Source organism: Clupea harengus, chromosome 2 (genome assembly GCF_900700415.2).
Source record: "Clupea harengus chromosome 2, Ch_v2.0.2, whole genome shotgun sequence".
In the NCBI taxonomy this organism is placed as follows: domain Eukaryota; kingdom Metazoa; phylum Chordata; class Actinopteri; order Clupeiformes; family Clupeidae; genus Clupea; species Clupea harengus.
Window position 1 is genome coordinate 26425180 of NC_045153.1, and position 18791 is coordinate 26443970.

The 18791-nt window shown below is 46.2% G+C and overlaps 1 protein-coding gene across 4 annotated transcripts in view; it reads left to right on the forward strand.

Annotated features, from left to right (window-relative positions):
• The window catches only part of LOC105908039 (FERM, ARHGEF and pleckstrin domain-containing protein 1), a 46333-nt gene that overhangs the window by 14853 nt on the left and 12689 nt on the right, over nt 1-18791 (forward strand). For 2 of the 4 annotated variants that reach the window (XM_012836495.3, XM_012836494.3), the window contains exons 3-13: nt 10153-10257; nt 10780-10822; nt 11362-11440; nt 12147-12244; nt 12931-13045; nt 14313-14460; nt 14567-14662; nt 14753-14919; nt 15055-15123; nt 15212-15281; nt 15456-15666. In XM_012836495.3, the coding sequence (XP_012691949.1) occupies nt 10153-10257; nt 10780-10822; nt 11362-11440; nt 12147-12244; nt 12931-13045; nt 14313-14460; nt 14567-14662; nt 14753-14919; nt 15055-15123; nt 15212-15281; nt 15456-15666 (1201 nt within the window). Of the gene's footprint in view, nt 1-6910; nt 7211-10152; nt 10258-10779; nt 10823-11361; nt 11441-12146; nt 12245-12930; nt 13046-14312; nt 14461-14566; nt 14663-14752; nt 14920-15054; nt 15124-15211; nt 15282-15455; nt 15667-18791 lie in introns of those variants that run through there. The other 2 variants (XM_031559009.2, XM_031559004.2) reach the window with 2 other exon arrangements.

An 18791-nucleotide genomic window follows, 5' to 3' on the forward strand; every position in this document is an offset into this window, starting at 1 on the left:
GTTTCACTCTCACAGGAGTGGCCTGAGTGGGTTGAGGGGCTGAGGGAGGGCCTGTGAGCGGCAGGGAGATCTTAAGGGGGCTCTGGGCAGGCAGATGCTCTCGCTCCTCTCACTGACATCAATGGGCTGTTTGTGCAGCGCCCGAGACGAAATGCCACCAGTTGCTATGCTTTGCTCAGTGCTGCAGTCAGGGTCGGCCCTGATTGTTTTGAGTCGTTGAGTCATAGGGTAATGGTGTGCTTCTGATTCCTGGTCTGAGGTATGTGTGGTTTATGGTGTCTCTCTCGATACACTCAGCAATGCCTCACAATCACCTGTGCTTAAGAGGAAGGGCCATGTGTTTTACTTCATACTTCATAGACCATTTGTTAATTTGAAAGTGGTTATTGTCATAGAGCGTACAAGAATGCTTTTCATCCTTAGAGGATCATTCTGGGTGAAAATGGAGCAATTACACTCAAGAATTTCGTTTTGTCTTCACTCTATAACGAACCTCCTAGCGTGAACCCAAAACATTTGTGTGGCTCAAAACAATCTCACCGTAATATTAAGGGATTAAAAATGAAACCCCCTTTTTATGGTTGCCATAGTTACAGCAGTAGGTTCCTCTTGAGGGTGCAGAATTTGTATTCAGTTGTGACAAAGCCCTACATTCCTGGGAGGACCCAAGGGCCAACAGCCATGGGAGGGTAGCCAGACTCCACTTTCCTGGGGGCAGGCTGTATGATAATTGGAGAATATCTCATTGCATTGCAAAAAAAGATCAAACTATGGCCTGGAGGCAGAACTCCATAGCATGCTGCTCGTAAAATGAGCAGTATATTCCGTCATGCAGCACAAGTCTGAGGGTGTTTTGCCAATGATCACCTTATACCTTCATTGTTTTGAAGTCACTTATTTTATTAATTTGTAAGATGTTTTTCTGTGAGGTTGTTGCCAGTTGAATTCACTTAGTTAAATAAAGGGTAGACATGTAACATTGTTAGTCCAGCTAGCGCATTGCATTTCTGCCACTGGTACTCAGTATTGTCTTTATGGAGAGACACGTCTTGCAAGAGAGAATTGTCTGTTTTTCTGCAGTTTTTGGCTGTACACAGCAGATACTGTTCACAGGGATCTGATTGAAGCTCTCAGATACCAGGAATGCGTTTGATGGCTAGAGACTGTAGTTCAAGCATTGTGTGCTTTCACTGGTAGGAACTAATTAGGTTGGGTGCATTGAGCACGCCTTACCTTTAGCTGTAACCCACACGCACGGCTGACACTGTAAACTACAGGAAATGATTTCATCACTGTTGACCTTAATCCTAAGACCTAAGGGAAGGCACACTGACCTCTGCCTCAGCAGTAGCTCCTGATGCCAGTTACTATTTTAAGGGTAAATGTTATTTGTAGACGACTCAAAAATAAATCATTTAGTTTGACATTTGTCTCATGCAGTATGCTTTCCCATACTGGGATTTGAAATGCACAAGCCTTTAGATATCGAGTATTGAATTAAAGGAGAAGCTATAATTATAGTACTTTTTCTGTGAAGTCATTCTTCAGTAAATTACATTATTGCATTGCAAATTACATTATTTCATTACTACAGTGCTCATCTCTTTCAAGATGTCCGTTTAATCCATCTAATTTTATTTTATTTGTCTTTGATCAGTGGTGCTACAACAGCCTCAGCTGCAGAGAATTCAAAAAGAGTGTTGCCTGAACACTCGCACTACCTACTATGTGGAGTCCTTCCCCACTCAGGAGAGTAGAATGCTGGTGGATTTGTAACACTGAGGGTTAAGTCGTTTACGTTAATCTGAAGAAGGCAAATTGATTGGTCTCACTAGGAGAGGAGCATCTGTGGCTGTCATCGTTTATTACCCAGGAGGATTAGAGCCCAGCCAGAGGACCACACAGAGCCACAGGCCCCCACCAGCCTGCGTGCCCTGTCGTCTGGTGCCACTTCTGGGCCATGCCATGCCATGCCAGCCCACATGGCATCACCCACAGCCCTGCTCGGTGCCAGATAGCGGTGCAGTCTTTGCTGTGGATGTGTCTGTCAGAGGGAGAGGCTGTGTTGGGTGCACAGCTCAACAACACGGTGACAACATTCCCGCCCTGTTGTGTCTTAGCCACGTTTTTTGTGCTAATGGCTTTGAGTTTCCAGACATGTTGGTGGTAGGTTCCCTGAGTGTGATATCATTAGCATAGTGTCAGCCATGGTGGATAGGGTTTAAATCTGAGTCTGACATTTGTTGTTTCAGTAATTTGGCTCGTGTAGTGTGATGAGTGGCCAACCTCTAATAGAACTGGCTCAAAATACACCGTCGGATCATATGGAAGGGAACCATTTTCTCTGAAACAGCTCATTACTAGACTGCCTCTAATATAGCCTTTCTATTTATCTTTACTGGGGCCATAGTGGGGACATGCTGCAGTTTTGGCTGTTATTCAGTTGTTTTTCTTCAGTGTTTTGAAATGTCAAGGTTATAGAGAGGTATATGGTGCGTCTGATGCAGCTTCAGAGAGAAATATTGTGGTTCAGCGGAGTTCCTGCGTACTCCCTCCCTCTCTCAGGCCCACCTGTGGAGATCCCTCTAAATGAGACGTTCACCTGCAACTCAATACTTCCTGCTCCCCCAGCTGAAGCTCTGAGTGTTGACCTGCTGATGCACTCTCCCTCAAAGCCCCATTTCTGCCTGTTTACGCCGGGCTAAATCTGTGGTCACAGAGGTTTGGGTAATCAAACCACATGTGGTTGATGTTGCTATTCCTCTAGTATTCTCTCCTTATCTTCTGCTCCTCTCTCTCCCTCACCCTCCCTCCATTCCTCTCTCTCTCTCTCTCTCTCTCTCTCTCTCTCTCTCACACCCTTCCTCCTTCTCTCTTTAGCTTAGCAATGGACAAAATGCCACGTTAGTGCTTTGGTCTGTTTTTTTTTATTAACAAAATGGGGCCATCCCTCACACGTGTTTATCGCATCACTCGTGGTCACTGATTGGCATGCTGGCCCACTGTCTCATACCACTCTTGCCTCTGCGGTGCCGATCGGACTGACACACTGCCTTCTCAGTGGGTTTGGCTGTTCTGACCCTAATCACATGAGCTCATTCAGAAAGGTTAACCCTTGGCAGCCTGTGCCATATTCACCAAAATGGGAGAAATTCCCCATTAGCGTTTAGCTTAAGCTAAACATGGACGTCGTCACTCATAATATGACATCAGCAAAACGTTTCATTCTGTTTGTTCCACTGTTTTTTAACTTCTGTTAATCGAATATTTTGTTGCACATAAGGCAGTGTGTAATAATAAGGGTAATTAGGGTCCAAGTTTTATACTGTGGAGGGAGATTCGTTGAAGGGCTGAGAAATGTAGTCATATCAGTATCATGTGATTTTCTTTGACCCAGTTTGGAGCTGCTCAGCATATTAAATCACATTACAGCAGATCACAAGTGTAGACACTTGCTTTTCTCCTCGAGTTGAGTGCTCTGGTAAATATTACCATTAGTTTCATCCAGATAGTCAGGAGATGGGACTGGCGCAGTATGTAATGACTCACTGTACACTCAGCTACGCAGTACTGCACCCTGAGGTGGCTGCTGTTGCAGTCTGTTTGTGTTTGATCTTTCCAGCAATCTCTTGAGTGATATATTTCCATGTGAGGGTCCATGTTGTTTTCCACTTCTTGCACTCAGATGTATACTTGTTCTGGAATTTTACACATAGCACTGTGGCCAAACGAAAAAGAAGTTCAAAGCGGGCTTGATGCTGATAAGGCTAGTCCTGAAGATAAATAGAATAGAATAGAAAAGCCTTTATTGTCATTGTAACGAAATTTGGAGTGCTTCTCCTGTTGGTGCGACGAGGGACAATATATAACACAACAACATATAACACAACAATCTTACAACTATATAAAAGATGTCCTTGTGTGTTGGGTAAAGAAGCTCAAATCTTATCGTTGGTGTTGGGAGAACTATAATATGTCCGTATGCAAAAGAAGTGTTGGTGTTATTTTAGGCTTCGACGGAAATATTTGTGAAATTACTGACACTCTGTTGGTATTTGTCACATTTCGTTTATTTTTTTTCTGCTCAGCTTAGTGCTTGTTTACGGCCAAGGAATCAAAATTATGTCTGCCGCTGATGCAAAACACTCTTATCAGTGGGACCGTAATCCTTGGCTTCTAAAGTGGCTTCAGACAGCAATTTCAGTGAACCAGCATGGTGCCAGAGTCTAATGCATGCTTAAATGCGATTGAAAGAGGTAAAGAAAGTTGAAAGCTTTTGGCTGTGAAGTGTTCTGGTTCTTGGCCTATTCTGTGGTCTTTCCCTGAAGTCAAAACTGGTGGTTATGGTGAAGTGGCAGCCATGGCTTTTCTGGTCATGGCGTTTTTGGTCTTTAATGTGAACTTTGATTCATTGTACTGTTCATAAAATTCCTAAAATTGCTGAGGTTTCTTCTATGAAAAGGCTGATCCACAACAGACAAACTTATTGAAATGTCAAATTTCACAATATTTACATAGTAAAGAAAAACTTATGGATCTTTTTGGGTCCAAATCTTTACTAGGGACAAAATCGTTCAGATACACATGAAAGTAAACCGCTTGTTTTAGCCACAGGCTTGTTAATGTTATTATACGGGTCTTACAACATGGAAAGGATCCCTACAAAGATACACATGTGTCTGTTTACCACAATAACTGTAAAGAAACTGTAGAAAATGACTGTTTGTACTGACACATGATAGGCCAATCCATTACAGGCACTGAATGGGGTGCTACGTCAGAGACTGGTCGAAGAGAAAGGTAAAACTCTGACTGTACAAACACAAGTCAAGACAAGTTATTGAGGTAAACAGCCGCAGATGTATCTGTGTGGATCCTTTCCTGTTTACTTTGACGTTCTTTGCTTGCTCTATAGGAGTCCATTGTATAGCCGTTTTATGGTTGACTATAACGTTCTAACTCTGGATCGGACTGGACCAATTCCAATCCTTTTTGTCCCTAGTAAAAATAGGGCCCAGGTTGGAAAATGTTGTCTTTAATTCTCCATTCATTCTGGAATCCTCAATAAACCAATGGCTTAAATGACTATTGAGCATAAAGTGAGTTATATCTGTTGATTAAACACAGTCTTTGGAGGCTCTTTGAATCTGTGACTATAAGGGACTTGCGTAACACTGCAGTGTTTACCGCTGGGCACAGTGATAGTCACAACAGGACACTTCATTAAGCTTTATGCAAAATCAATATGCTCAGTCGCCTGGACCCAGCGCACACTGAGCACGGCTGCTGCAAGTGGGGAGGACGCTAGCAGAGCCAAGGCTTATCACAGCACAGCACCTTCACCCCAGCACGATTTGTGCGGACGGCCTTCCCGTGGCTAGCCTCTCAAGCCCTGGAGGGTGAGGTGGTGTGACAGTAATGAGTTTGACAGCTGTGGCGACCAAACCGCATTTCTGCTGTGCCTGTTTTTTATTTTCAAGTGTTGGTTTGGACTGTGTGTGTGTGTGTGTGTGTGTGTGTGTGTGTGTGTGTGTGTCTGTCTCTGTGTGTGTGTGTGTGTGTGTGTTTGTGTGTCTGCCTGTCTGTCTGTGTGTATGTGAGCATGGACTGGTGCATCTGCATCTATGGTGTCGTAAAGACAGGCTGCTTGCAGCTTACTCCATATTGAATGTTATGCAACAGTGACATTTCATTTGTTTTGCCCTGACACAATAGATGGTGTTTTTGTGTCGGCCTCGGTGGGTATGAAGACTCGGCCGCGTTGTTCACGCCACAGCATGGTGAATAGGAGTGTGGGTGAAATGGATGATGGGATTATCACCAGGGCACCCTCCTGTCTCTGCTGCTATTGTCATGCTTCAGCTGCAGAGGAGTCACCCTGGGCAGATGGGCCTGACCTGAATCTCAATGAAGTTCAGCCTGAACCTCCACTTGTCAGGGAGGGCTTGAGCTCTGCAGAGGTGCTGGTAGACCTGTATTGTGATGCCATGACTTAAATATTGCTTTTTTATTTTTGATACTCATTCGGATTATTAGCTCTTCTGGATATCAAGATGCTACATGGTCAACTGTAAATATAACCATAGCCATATAAGGACTATCACTGCGTAACACTGACCCTTCAGCAGAGATATATGTGAAATTGGTTAAAACCTCCGTTGGGGCCGACACTGAGCATTTGTCTTAATGGCATTGCATTTTACGCTCATTCTCTTTCTACATTTCGTTTTTTTGTGTCCCGGTTTCCCACTGCTAGATAGCTGTTTCCCAGCTGTTGACTTTAAAAGAGAGCAAAGAAGACCCCAGCGAATCTAATCTGGCTCTCTCCCAGAACATCTGCTTCCAATCCAATCAGGCCCAGGATGGGAATGAATCTGCTACTGTAACCAGCCTGTGATCTCAGCTCTGTGCTGCCAAGGCAAATGTAGGGAAAAAACATGTAAATACACAAAAGAGCTTTCATGCCTGTTTGCCCTTGGCCTCTCCGAAGCTCTCCATATGCTTTTCTTTGACATGCTATCATAGTTAAAGGGGAAACCGAGGTGCCTGTTTCTGAGTAGACTAGCCCCAGAGGCAGGGCCCTTATTTTTGATGCAGAGTTTAGGATACACTTGGAAACTATTAATTCCATGTTTGCCCACTGATGCAGATTTTCTGTTTGCACATTGATAATATTAGCTTCTTTTTTTTTGTTCAAACAATTTGGGCAATTTGTTGCCACATATTTATTCAACCAAAAGTCTGCTCTGGGTGTCCAATCCTGCCCACATAACAGTGTAAATATTCTCTAGCTGTCAGTCCCACTATGTCCACCTCTAGGCTTTGGTGAGGCGTTGTCTTTCCCAAGAGATCAGTTCATCCCTATGGTCTGTTGAGTGCTGGTTTATCTGGGGGGGGGGGTGCTGACATGAGGTTTTATGTGACCTGCTCAGGGAGGTAAACCACGCATAAACCTGGCCTAGCAGATCTGGGGCAAGATCAAACACATGTTGACACCTGATCTAAAGCGCACTGGCTGGGGGAGGTGCCACTGATCACCACTCACTGGACCAGGAGGCACGTTCTCCACAAGACCTGTCAGGATTTATTTATCCACCTCCAGTCAGAGACTGCTTGTTTACAACTGGAGGTCACAGCGCCGATAAGGGAATGATTGAGCGTGGCGATGGGAATGCTGAGTGAGGAGCGCTCAAATGGCTCGAGCATGAAGGTATTTAACCTCACTTGAGCATCTTTCCAACATGTTGTTCTGGCACATTTGGACTCCGTCGCAAATTCAAGGCCAATTTCAGGCATAGCACAACTCCCAAATTAATTTACATTAAGGCCATTTTGTTACGTGACATTTTTCCCCCATACATATTTGTTGATCACTCGGTCTGAAATGTCAGCTGCCACGCATGATATTTGTGGTTGCGAATGTGACCTTTTTGTAATTGGGTGTGCTGCATGTTCCCGAATAGAGGGTGTGTGTGTGTGTTTGTGTGTGTGTGTGTGTGTGTGTGTGTATGTGTGTGTGTGTCTGTGTGTGTGTCTGTGTGTGTGTGTCTGTGTCTGTGTCTGTGTGTGTCTGTGTCTGTGTCTGTGTCTGTGTCTGTGTGTGTGTGTGTGTGTGTGTGTGTGTGTGTGTGTGTGGCTGGCATATGACTGCTGCATGGTAGATAGGGACATGCATGAGTTGTAATGGTGCACACACAGGGCCACTCAGCGATCAATCTCCGGAGCTGAAGGAGGCCCCTCTAATGGCTCTGTGCTCTCATCTTGCTGGCTGTGGCCACAGATGGCTCCACTGTCTGTGTGCTCCACAGCAGCTCTTAATCACCCCGCTCACATCTCATCTTCCTTCTCTGTGCTGCTCTGGAGAGAGAGACTGTTAGTGGATGACAGAGAGTCCTCAACCTCACAGGATGTCTTTCTGCTCCCACACTGCTCAACATGGGCACTTTGGGCAGGTTCCTCAGACTTCTCCTTCTGCCTCCGGTTACTTTTTAAATTAATTTTAAATGATAATTTGTCAACTGCAAGGTAATTTGCACTCATGGGAGTTATTATAGAAGTGCCTTATTTTGTTATTTAAAAAAAAAAAAACACACATACTATATATTCATGTACATAACCAATTTTCCATTCAGTGTTTTTCTGCTGAGCTCTGCCTCTTTTTCTTATAGTCTTATACAAAAATAACAAAATAAAACATTTGAAGGCATAAGGAGATTTGGCTTTAAGAATACATACAGCTTTACAGTGAATACCACACTGTCCGCCACTGGAGCTGCTCAGTCTTTCTGTCAGTCAGTCTGTACTTGTGTCCTGGGTAGTGTGAGGCTCTGTTTGTGTCCTGGGTAGTGTGAGGCTCTGCTTGTGTCCTGGGTAGTGTGAGGCTCTGACCCTGGCAGCTGGCTGGTGCCCCATATCTTCCTGCTCTTGTGTGCTGCTCCTGCTTAGCAGCCCCCTCCACCCCATGCAAGCAGCTGGCTCTCTGGGCTCCGTCTGAGGCCCAGGCTGGCACCGCGGAGCAGGGGCCTGGAGCCTCTGAGTGAGGACAGTGAGTTGGAAAGAAGATGATTGGTTCCCTTACTTACTGCATATGGAATTAAGGAATGAAGGATTTTTTGTATGGTTTTTCAAATGCAGCCATTTTGCTTATAGCCAAACCAGCACAAATCAACACCCACGCCGTTATGACGTAAGCCTGGAGATTAACTTCCATTCTTCAAGGTTTTCCCTTCTGGTGTTTTTTTTTTGGAAGGATTGCGTCATCAAGAGTAGCTAGTCTTTTGCTCCAACTTCTGATATGGAGGTTCATGGTTTTCTCACAAAGCTTGTTCAAGTAATTTCGTTAGGGACCCTTGTACCAGTAACTTTCCATACTTAAAGAAAGCTTCCAGCGTGTTCTAGGGACCTCTGATTTGAAGCTCTTCATCGTGTAGTTCCTCTGTGAGTCCCCAGTGTGTCTGGCCTCATACTGTCACGCAGGGGAAGCTCAGCTCTCTTGCTGGGTGGTGGAGGACAGCGGTAGGCACAGGATCGAAAAAAGATAGAGGAGGGAGAGAGAACTACTGAGATTGTAGGTCATTACCCTAGCTAGAGTTATTTCCAAACACATACACGTACAGTCATTTATTCAACTCCAAGTCTCATTCACACATACAAACCATTTGGCTCTTTTTCATTTGTCACATACTTTTCAGAGTTGTAAACCTTGTATGTGTGCCTCGTGCAGCAGGATTGTGTGCTGCAGGCAGTAAATCATTCTTATACACATTACTATTTAATGAAATAATGACCTTTTTCATACACACATAGTTGGCTTTGTGAAGTCAGATTCTTTCCTCTTCGAAAAAGGAAAGAATAGACGCCAAATGATTCAGACTTCAGAGAGTCCCCCCTGGCCTTTGGTGGAATGGACCCACTACGAGAGAGGGTGCCAGGAGATCAGCATCAAAGGCAGCAGGCCAGTCAGATTTACTCTGTGGATGGCGACCGTCTCTGTCAGCCTCCCTCCCCTGGCCTGGCTCTGTGTTCCACCTCCTCTGCCTGTCTCAAGGGGCCTTTGTGTCGGACACCCAGCCTGGGAGTGTTGGGAGCCATCAGCCAGGGATGTGTCTTCCTCCTGCTTTTCATTCCCCGGCGCCACTGAATCCCCTCATTCACTCGTTCTCTCTCTGGGAGCTCAACTCAACTGAATGGACATTTTAACTTCATGACATGGCATGGTGGCTTTTGACATTTTGACATTGACTTTCTGTCAGAGATTTCAATAGTTATCATCTGTGGAACAAACAGGACATGGACTTTTTGTAGGCAGTCTGTCCATGCAAACTGGGCTGCAGGTGGTGTTGGAAAGGTTTTCTTGTCAGAAAATGGGCAAGGTATACAACCGTAAATCAGCCTCTTTTCAAAGCAAGTGCTTTTCAAACCTCGGCCTGGAGCTGTTTATCCAGAGTTCAGACTGGGTAGTCAGATATTTTACTTTCTGGTTTTGGCCACAGGAATCTGATATATTCACGGAAGCCAAGAGGCAAGCACACACATGAATAAAAAGCTCAGCTTTCAGACTTTGGTCAAAAATATTTAGAACCTAGCCCTAATTTCAAAAAGTATGTGACGTCTAGTTAATCCTGACTGTTTCTCTCTTTTTTCTGTTTGTAGCAACGTGCATCGGGCAAGGTGCTGTTTGACATGGTGTGCACTCACCTGAACCTCGTCGAAGGAGACTATTTTGGCCTGGAGCTTCAAGACCATCGGAAAATGGCGGTGAGTATAACTGACTGTCTAATCCGTCATACTGTCAAGCCCATGGAAAGATAGAGTATCCATGCGAGCCAAGATCTGATTAGATTGAATCTTTTCATTTTCCTACAGTGTTATTTAGATATCCTCTCCATGATCAGAACATTAATCACATTAATGACAATGAGAGGGTCCCAGTGATTATCTTTAGGTCTGAATGTAAGGAGATTAAGGTTTAATAGAGGTCAGAAGAAAAGAATGTAGGAGATGGAACAGCCATTATGCTCAAGCACTCTATGAGCTCTTGTCTGATGACTGAATCACATGAAGAATATTATTATGAACATCAAAACGTTTTAGGGCTGAAGCTGTCCACTATAAGACATAATTAATATAGCACAATATAGCTTTTTTTCTTGCAGCTCAGTCTGCCTAATTTATTTTATTGTAGACAGTCAGAGATGTGAAAATTGAGAGATGTGTGACATTTGTTTGGAACAGGATTTGTCTTACAGATTTATTATCTCGATGCTCTTTTACTTACAGGTTTGGCTAGACCACTTAAAACCCATCGCAAAGCAGATCAGACGTAAGTCAACATTGTGTTTTAAAATCTTTTCCACAGTTGCTTACTGCTCGTTTAACTGACTTCTCAAGAAAAATATATTGTTCCTCTCATCCAATCTGTAGTTCATATTGTGACACTAACTCGTTTGCTCTCCTGACGTACACACGTGTACACACCTCTACCCTCCACTGACGCCTCTGCAGTGTAGCCAGTGGAAGCAATCATGACCAAAACATATGGTGACATCATGTCGCTTTAAACACCAGATCAAAGAAAAGGACAATTAAGCATGGAGGTGGTCCAATGAAACCTTTTATAGACTCTTTCTGTGCAGTCAGCCTCAGAAAAGATTAAACCTTATCTTGAACAGCATGGGCTTCTTAGCAATGGGAGTCTTGATCTCCTAAGTTTCTTTCACAAGACTTGGCCATTTCATTTCGATTCAACCTGGAGAAAAAGAAGAAAAAAAAAGCTGAGAATAATTTCGCCTGTGGTATCTTGCCATGGGAACTCTTTTGATGTTCCAGTCTGCCAGTATAATCCTGATGTCATGTTCACAGGGCCCAAGCAATGTGTCCTGCGCTTCGTGGTGAAGTTCTTCCCCCCGGACCATGCCCAGTTACTGGAGGAGTTGACCAGGTGAGCTACAGCTGCCTCCAAATGACTTCATCTGCCTGCTCACTTTTATGTGCAGAGGCCAGAGCTTCAAAGTCACCCTCCTGTTTCGCATCAGAAAGCCTGGAATATGCCAGAGAATGCAAATCAAAACATCCGCAGCGGCTGGGCTGCCTAATCTATTCCCTTTCCTGATTCATTAGAATAATTGTATTCATGCAGCTGACATACTACTGACAGTAAGCCTCAATAGGATTATCCAGAGCCAATACCTGTCATAAGTCTGCCAATTGTCATCCACAGTCCCCATCGTAGCACCTCTACAAAAGCACCGTGCCATTGGCACTTGGTCTCTGTGTGGTTAAGTGCATTAAGTGATCCAGGCACCAGTAGAGCATGGCCGCTAATGCATAGGGAGATGCCCGTGGTACAAAATTCCAGCAGATTTATGTCATTAATATGTCGACCAACATAATATCTGCTTCGCCATTGTGACCCCACATCACTGGACCTCTTCACTGCTTGGTTTTTATCTTGGATTAATAACTTTAATGATGACAAATTATAGTGCACTGTCTGCTAAGCAGCAGTACTCAAGTAATCTGTGACTACTTGGGCATTCTCTGTCTCTTCCTTGGGCATTTTGTTATGTGGACTAACTCTAGGATAGTCTGGAGAATGTAGTGTTTGCTGTTGTTTTGACTGTCTTGTCTCGTCCTGTCTTCCCCAGGTACCTGTTTGCTCTGCAGATAAAGTATGACCTGGCCTGCGGCCGACTTACCTGCAATGACAGCAGTGCTGCTCTGCTAGTCTCCCACATCATCCAATGTGAGTCATACTCAGCTGCTTTCCTTTAGGGGTTTTCTTGAAGGCCAAGCCTGCATGTGTTAACTAGGTGTGAAGTGTCTGTTCTGTTCATTTAACTGCCTAAATGATTGAATTGGAATGATTGAAACGATTCTTTGAGAAATGCTGGGGTTAGTCATGGGCTCTTCCAAGAGGTAGAGAGGAGATTTGAGGTTTCACATTGCAGCGTTGAAAAACCAATTCAGATGGTATTTGTTGTCATGGATACCTTTTGAGCTCTCGCTTCATGAAATCTGCCAGGCAGCTTTAGTAAAGGCAAATATGTCGCTCTCTATCCGGAGAGATTTGAAGCCCTTTGAGAAACAGCTCATCCACGTGTCCAAATAGGCCAGACTCTGACAGTTGGCTGTCAAAGTAGCCCTAATCAAAGCGAGCAGCTAACAGTGATGGAGAATGCATGTTTTTCTCAATTATTCATGATACACTTGGGGATATTTTAGGTGCCTCCATATAGGCTTGTAGTTTACCTTTAAGTCTACAAATGAAATGTATTCAGTGATCAGATGCAGTTTCCTGAAAACAAACACACACAATCTTTCACTACATATTGACTTTTCATCTCTAATGTTCTCATAGATCTGCATACTCACATGTAGAAAATATACATCCGTCGGCTTTCGCTAATCTCTGTGTTTAATTGTCCACAGCTGAAATCGGGGACTTTGAGGAGACTCAGTGTCGGCAACACCTCCTGAACAACAGCTACATTCCGGACCAGATGGCCCTCATAGACAAGATCATGGAGTTTCACCACAAGCATGTGTACGTTCAGACCCTCTTCCCATCCTCTCATTGTGCTCAGTCTCATTGGTACAATGTGACATTGTGCTGTAGACTCGCTGGTTGCCGCCATCATCCCACTGATCACTGGGTTGAGGGGTGGGCGGAGTATCAGACCACATCCTCAGGCACTGTGTTAATCTGGAGTGACGCATGCTTGGAGCTCGCAGCTCTTTTAATAGCTCTCTGTATCGTGAGGAACTGTCTTTCCGTGTTCGGCTGAGTTAGACCACCCCACCGCCCCCACTTACCCCACCCCTTCATCATTTCTGTGGTTTAAGCCCGAAGGCAAGTGTGTGGCAGGGAAGTGCTCCGGCTGCCTGCTCTAATAACAAAGAGACATGCACTACACACCCCAGAAGACAAGGAGCCACCTGGATCTGCGCTCTTCAGGTGGAAACTCCACAGACATTACAGCGTCTGCCTCTAGGACAAAGGGAATATGTTGGATTTGGCCTGCTTTTGATGAGCAAGCGTTTCTGTGGTCATGTTTTGTGTGCGTGTTGAAACTTGGGCGAGTGCTGAATAATGTCTGGTCCTCACTGAGCCTCTGTGCTAAATGTCATCAGTGAACCCGTCAGTGCTCTCCGCATGGAACAGTGCGCTTCTGTGGCTCCGCAGGAAAAAGAGAAGTGCAAAAGTATTCCTTTCCCACAATTTCCTTGTTCCCCTCATCAATGTGGACATGCTTTGAAAGTGGGCCAAAACATAAATAAGAACTTCACCTTCACGACACTCACTCAAGGAGGGAAGAATGCAAGCTCAGCAGGCAGCTGACGGCTGAAAGGCCCACTGCTGGCTCGGACAAGCCTCTCTGACTTGTTCTTCTTTTTCTGGGTCTTTTCATTTTCAGCTGATAACACAAACCACAGTTATTTTGGGAGAGAGCCATGCTGGGAATTAAATCTCTAATTAAGCAGGAAACAGGAAAGCTTCGCAAAGATAAGATTGTGCGAGGCAAATCTCAGCGGCTTTGTTTCCCTGCAACCGCGGAGCTGTCAGTTAAATCATGTGAACACCTTCTTACTTGGCTGAGGCATTTACCGGACTTCGGTTTGAAGTTCATCCTAATATTGTAAGATTGTAAGACAATTGAAAAGGAGTAGCATTCAAATCCAGTGTGTGTGTACATTGTGTAGTGTTTTCTAACTGCTAATGTTTCTATATAAGCTGTATAAGCTGTATTATAAGTCCACATCAGCTTGATGTCCAGTCATGATGCTATGTTGACATTTATCTGTGTTTACAGAGGGCACACGCCAGCTGTGTCAGATTTCCAACTGCTGGAGGTGGCTCGCAGGCTGGAGATGTATGGCGTCCGCCTGCACCCAGCCAAGGACCGAGAGGGCTCCAAGCTCAGCCTATCAGTGGCTCACACTGGCGTCCTCGTCTTTCAGGTGATTCATTCATCTCATACCGGGGTTCTGTTTCAGTGGTGGGGGCTCTTATGTTTTAGGTCCTCCTGAAGACTAAAGAAAAAATAAATCTCTTTTTGTCTTGTAGGGTCACACAAAGATCAATGCCTTCAACTGGTCCAAAGTGCGGAAGTTGAGTTTCAAGCGGAAAAGATTTCTTATCAAACTCAGACCAGACCTGAATGTAAGTCACCCCAACCAGTGTTTGGCTCTGTGACTGATTATGTGCTTGGAGCCATGTGGATGCTGACCCTGTCTGACCTGTGCCCTGTAGCAGAGTGCATACCAGGACACGCTGGAGTTCATGATGGCCAGCCGCGACTGCTGCAAGGTGTTCTGGAAGATCTGTGTGGAGTATCATGCCTTTTTCCGGCTTTTCGAAGAGCCCAAGCCCAAGCCTAAGCCGGTTCTGTTCAGCCGAGGATCCTCCTTCAGATTCAGGTAGACGGCTGTTGTGTGATGAACACTGCATCTGTATGGAAGACATTGATACAGACACACTGAGCACATGTTCTGACATTTCTTGTTGACTCTCTCTCTCTGTTTTCCTCCAATGCACTTCTATTCCTTTACCAGCGGTCGGACACAGAAGCAGGTCATTGATTTTGTGAAAGACACAGAATTTAAAAAGATTCCCTTTGAAAGGTGAGGCCTCACTAACCTGTCCATGAGAGTCTGTAAGGTGTTGAGCATTCAGGCTTCAGCATTTTTTTATTTTTTATTTTCTCTCCAGGAAACACAGTAAAGTCCAGTGCAACAGTAACTCTCCACTGCCTTCACTACGCTCCCAAGTGCCAAAAGAAGTCAGTGCCTCCGCCTGTTGTGTTACATGTTTATCAGTAGAGTTGTATGAGGACAAAACTCCCACCTAAAGTCTTCTATTGTTCTCTATCAAAGTCTTAAGTTCAGCGTCTTCACATTGTTGCACCGATTAACAATGTTCTTGCTTGTGTCTTGTCTCGTGTTCTTCTAAGCAGAGTGCAAAGTGTGCTGCCCGAGAGAGGAGCAGCTCCCCAGCCAAGCATCACTGGAAGGAACCGGCGCTGGTGAGCGCGGAGGACTCGCCCGCCCTGCGGAATCGTGCCAGCCCCTCGTCTCAGCGCAACGGCCGCGAGGATCGGCACGAAGAGGGGGGGAGAGCAACACTGTCCAGCAGCAGGCACCAGGCAGCCGAGCCCCTCAACACAGGTCCAGCATCACGGGCTGCTAAGGGCAGCAGCTCCTCCATCCCATACATAGACTGCAGTGATGTAGATAGCGAGTACGACGTTGCCAAGGGCAGAGTCACCCGGTCCCATTCCAACGCTAACAGTGGCTACGGGGACGGGGATCCTTTACCAGGGTTCGTCCGCGGTGGCAGCCAAAACGGAAAGCGCCACGCAGAGCGGGAATATGAGCGGGAGCGAGGCACGGGCCAAATGAAAGGCAGGCATACACCTCCTTTCCCCCCGAGTCCAGACGCCCCAGGGCAAGAGCGCGACGACTTTGAGTTGTCTGACGTGTCCTATTACGCCCGCGGGCCCTTCCACAGCACGGTGATAGACGATGTGCTGCGTGCCGGTGCGGATTTGCGGAACAGCCCGTCCCGTCACGCGGCGGGCACCCGTAGCCTGACCTCTAGCCCTGCGCTCAGCTCCTTCAACAGGACGGGTTCGCTCAGCCACGCCGAGCACAACGGCTACGTTGGCGGCAGTGGTCACGGCATTAACGTGCGCCCTGGCCACCCGGCCAACCAGGCGCAGCGCTACGGCAACTACTCCCCCATGATTAGCCGAGCGCCGCAGCTGCAGAAGCTGCAGAACGCGCGCAACCGCTCCGACACCGACCCCTACCTACTAAGCCCCGCCACCTCCACGCCGGCCCGCGACTCCCGGCCTGTGCTGTCGCGCGTCGAGCGCATGGCCGCCCTCGAGCGCCGCATGATGGCCAATGGCCTGACGCCCCCTGGCATGCTCCGCTCCAGCCCCTCCCTAAGGCCCCACGGCCGGCCCGGGCTGGAGCAGATCGGGGCCGTGCAGATGATCGACGGCTCCACCAGCAGCGGCACGGAGTCCAGCGACTCCGAGGCCGAGTCGAGCAGCTCGTGCGGCCAGCCTCTGGCCTACGGCAATCCCATGGCCATGAACGCCTCGCCCCGCCTTCCCCGGAGTAAGTACTCATTTGGCAGCTTGGAGCTGGATGAGGAGACGGAGGAGGACGGCTGCCTTACTTTCAGTGAAGAGGACGGGGCGCAGGTGTTCAGTTGTTAGTAGACGGCCGAGGAAAGAGTAGCAATAAGCTGTCGTGGCATTTGGCCTGCCTGCATGCTGGGTTTGGTAAGCATGGAAAAGGAGTGGAATGGAACAAGAGTGGCTGAGCCTCTTGGCTCAGGGACGTCAGAGATGTCATTCCAGTGGGAAGGAGATAGATGGGTGGTTTCGGTCAGGAGGGCCGAGAGGCTTGGCTCCCTGCATGGGAGCATTGGGGCGTGCATCCCGGTTTCAGTGCACTTGTTGTGGGTTCGCATGAAGCGGCTGTTCCTGGGCTCTGTCCCATGAGACCGATATTGTGGACCTTTGCAGATGCTTGGAGCAGGCTGTTTTTTATTGTATGAGAAACTTTTTTTATGAGGCTTGCATGTTTATTCCATTTTGATTGTATTTGCGGCTCTGTCTTTGCCAGAGAGCCTCAAAGAATGTCTAGTGCCATATTATCCTGTGGAGCAGCGCTGCTCCACACTATTTTGACATTAGTAGACTAGAGCACATCCCTCAGATGCCTTCAACTCTCTTTGGTAAAATGGTTCTCTTTTCACAAATACAGGACAGTGATTTCAGTTTTAGATCATTTGACTGCTGTTGCTTATTTGTACTTTCAACTACATTCTCGTGATATTTGTTGTATGTTTTAGATGCATGCACTGTAGAGGAATGAGTTTGGGAGGGATCAGGCATATTGCCTACACAAAGGTAGCTTATGCAGTAGCTTAGAATGTTTACATGTCGTATTGATTGTATGTCTACTAGTGTTCATGAGGACAACTAATATAGCTTCTACATCAACAAGAATACATATCCGTTTCAGCAGTTCTTTCTAGTGTGTTCGTTTGTGTTGGGCTTTGGGAAAGCCGCCCTGCAGTCTGCGGTTTATCCTAACAATGGTCATTGATTGATATTCAATATATCTAATGTTTACTATAACCCTTTTTCTGCACATATGGTGCATCGGCGAAGGTCTTGGTTGGTTGCTTTTCCATTTAGTGTGCATATGTATTGCAACTTTTGGCTTTCAGTGTCGCACTGTGACGTTATATTTAAGTCGATTCACGGATGGAATTGAAGGGGACCATAGAATCAAACGTTCATATTGTAGGCGTGCACAGTATAATTCTGTTGTTGACACCACACTGTCACTGATTTACACAACATGCCGGTCTGTTGGCCAGCGGTGGAAAGCCACTCTGGGACGGCCCACTGCATCGCCATCCTGCTTCTGAGTTCCCACCACTCATGTGGCTTGCTCTGTCTGCTCCTTTACCTCCTGTCTGTACAACACATGGACTTATTCCCCTCCACACCCCACCCCTCTGCACCCCACCCCACCTTTCCCCTATCCCCACAGACATTCACTGCAAACAGCATAAAGGAGTTTTGGCTTTGGCACTCTGTGTACCCCCTTTTTTTCTTTGGTTTCTTTGTTTTTCCTCCTCCCTGATTCCTTTGTTCTTTTTTCTTTCATTAAACAAAGGTGGCTTGGGCTTCATTCTTGTCATTGTCATACTGTATGTTTGCTGTTTTTTCTTTTGTGGTTCTGCTGGTTCAAATGATGGAATGAAACATCTGGACACACTAATACACTCTAATATTTTCAGAAAAGAGACTTTTTCCTTTGTCCAATGTAAAGCACTGTTCTGTCAGCATGCACTTTTGGAGGTCACGTCTCACCTACTCTCCCCTTCCCCACAGTTCTGCAGGCATGTATCCCCCCCGCTCCTCGACTGTCTTGACCTTTTACTGTTCTCTCACTGTTTGTTCGAAAAGAAAAAAGAAAAGGTTAACCTGGCTTCCCTTGAATGCAGTGATCCTGTTAGCCTGGAACCAGAGAGCGCAGGGCCAGTTGACCATGACATTGGAGCGTGATGTTGCTGAAGAGCAGTTAGTGGAAGGGTGAAGCGAACGAGTGAGGCAAAGGACAGCTCTCGGCAGGCGTGGCTTGTGTAGCTCTGAGAGGGCTGAGCTGCCTTAGGGCTTGACGGCAGCCATTGTTCAATGCACGTCATCCTCATTAGAAACTCCATATTAGATGGACCTTATGTATTATCTAGGTCAGTGTCT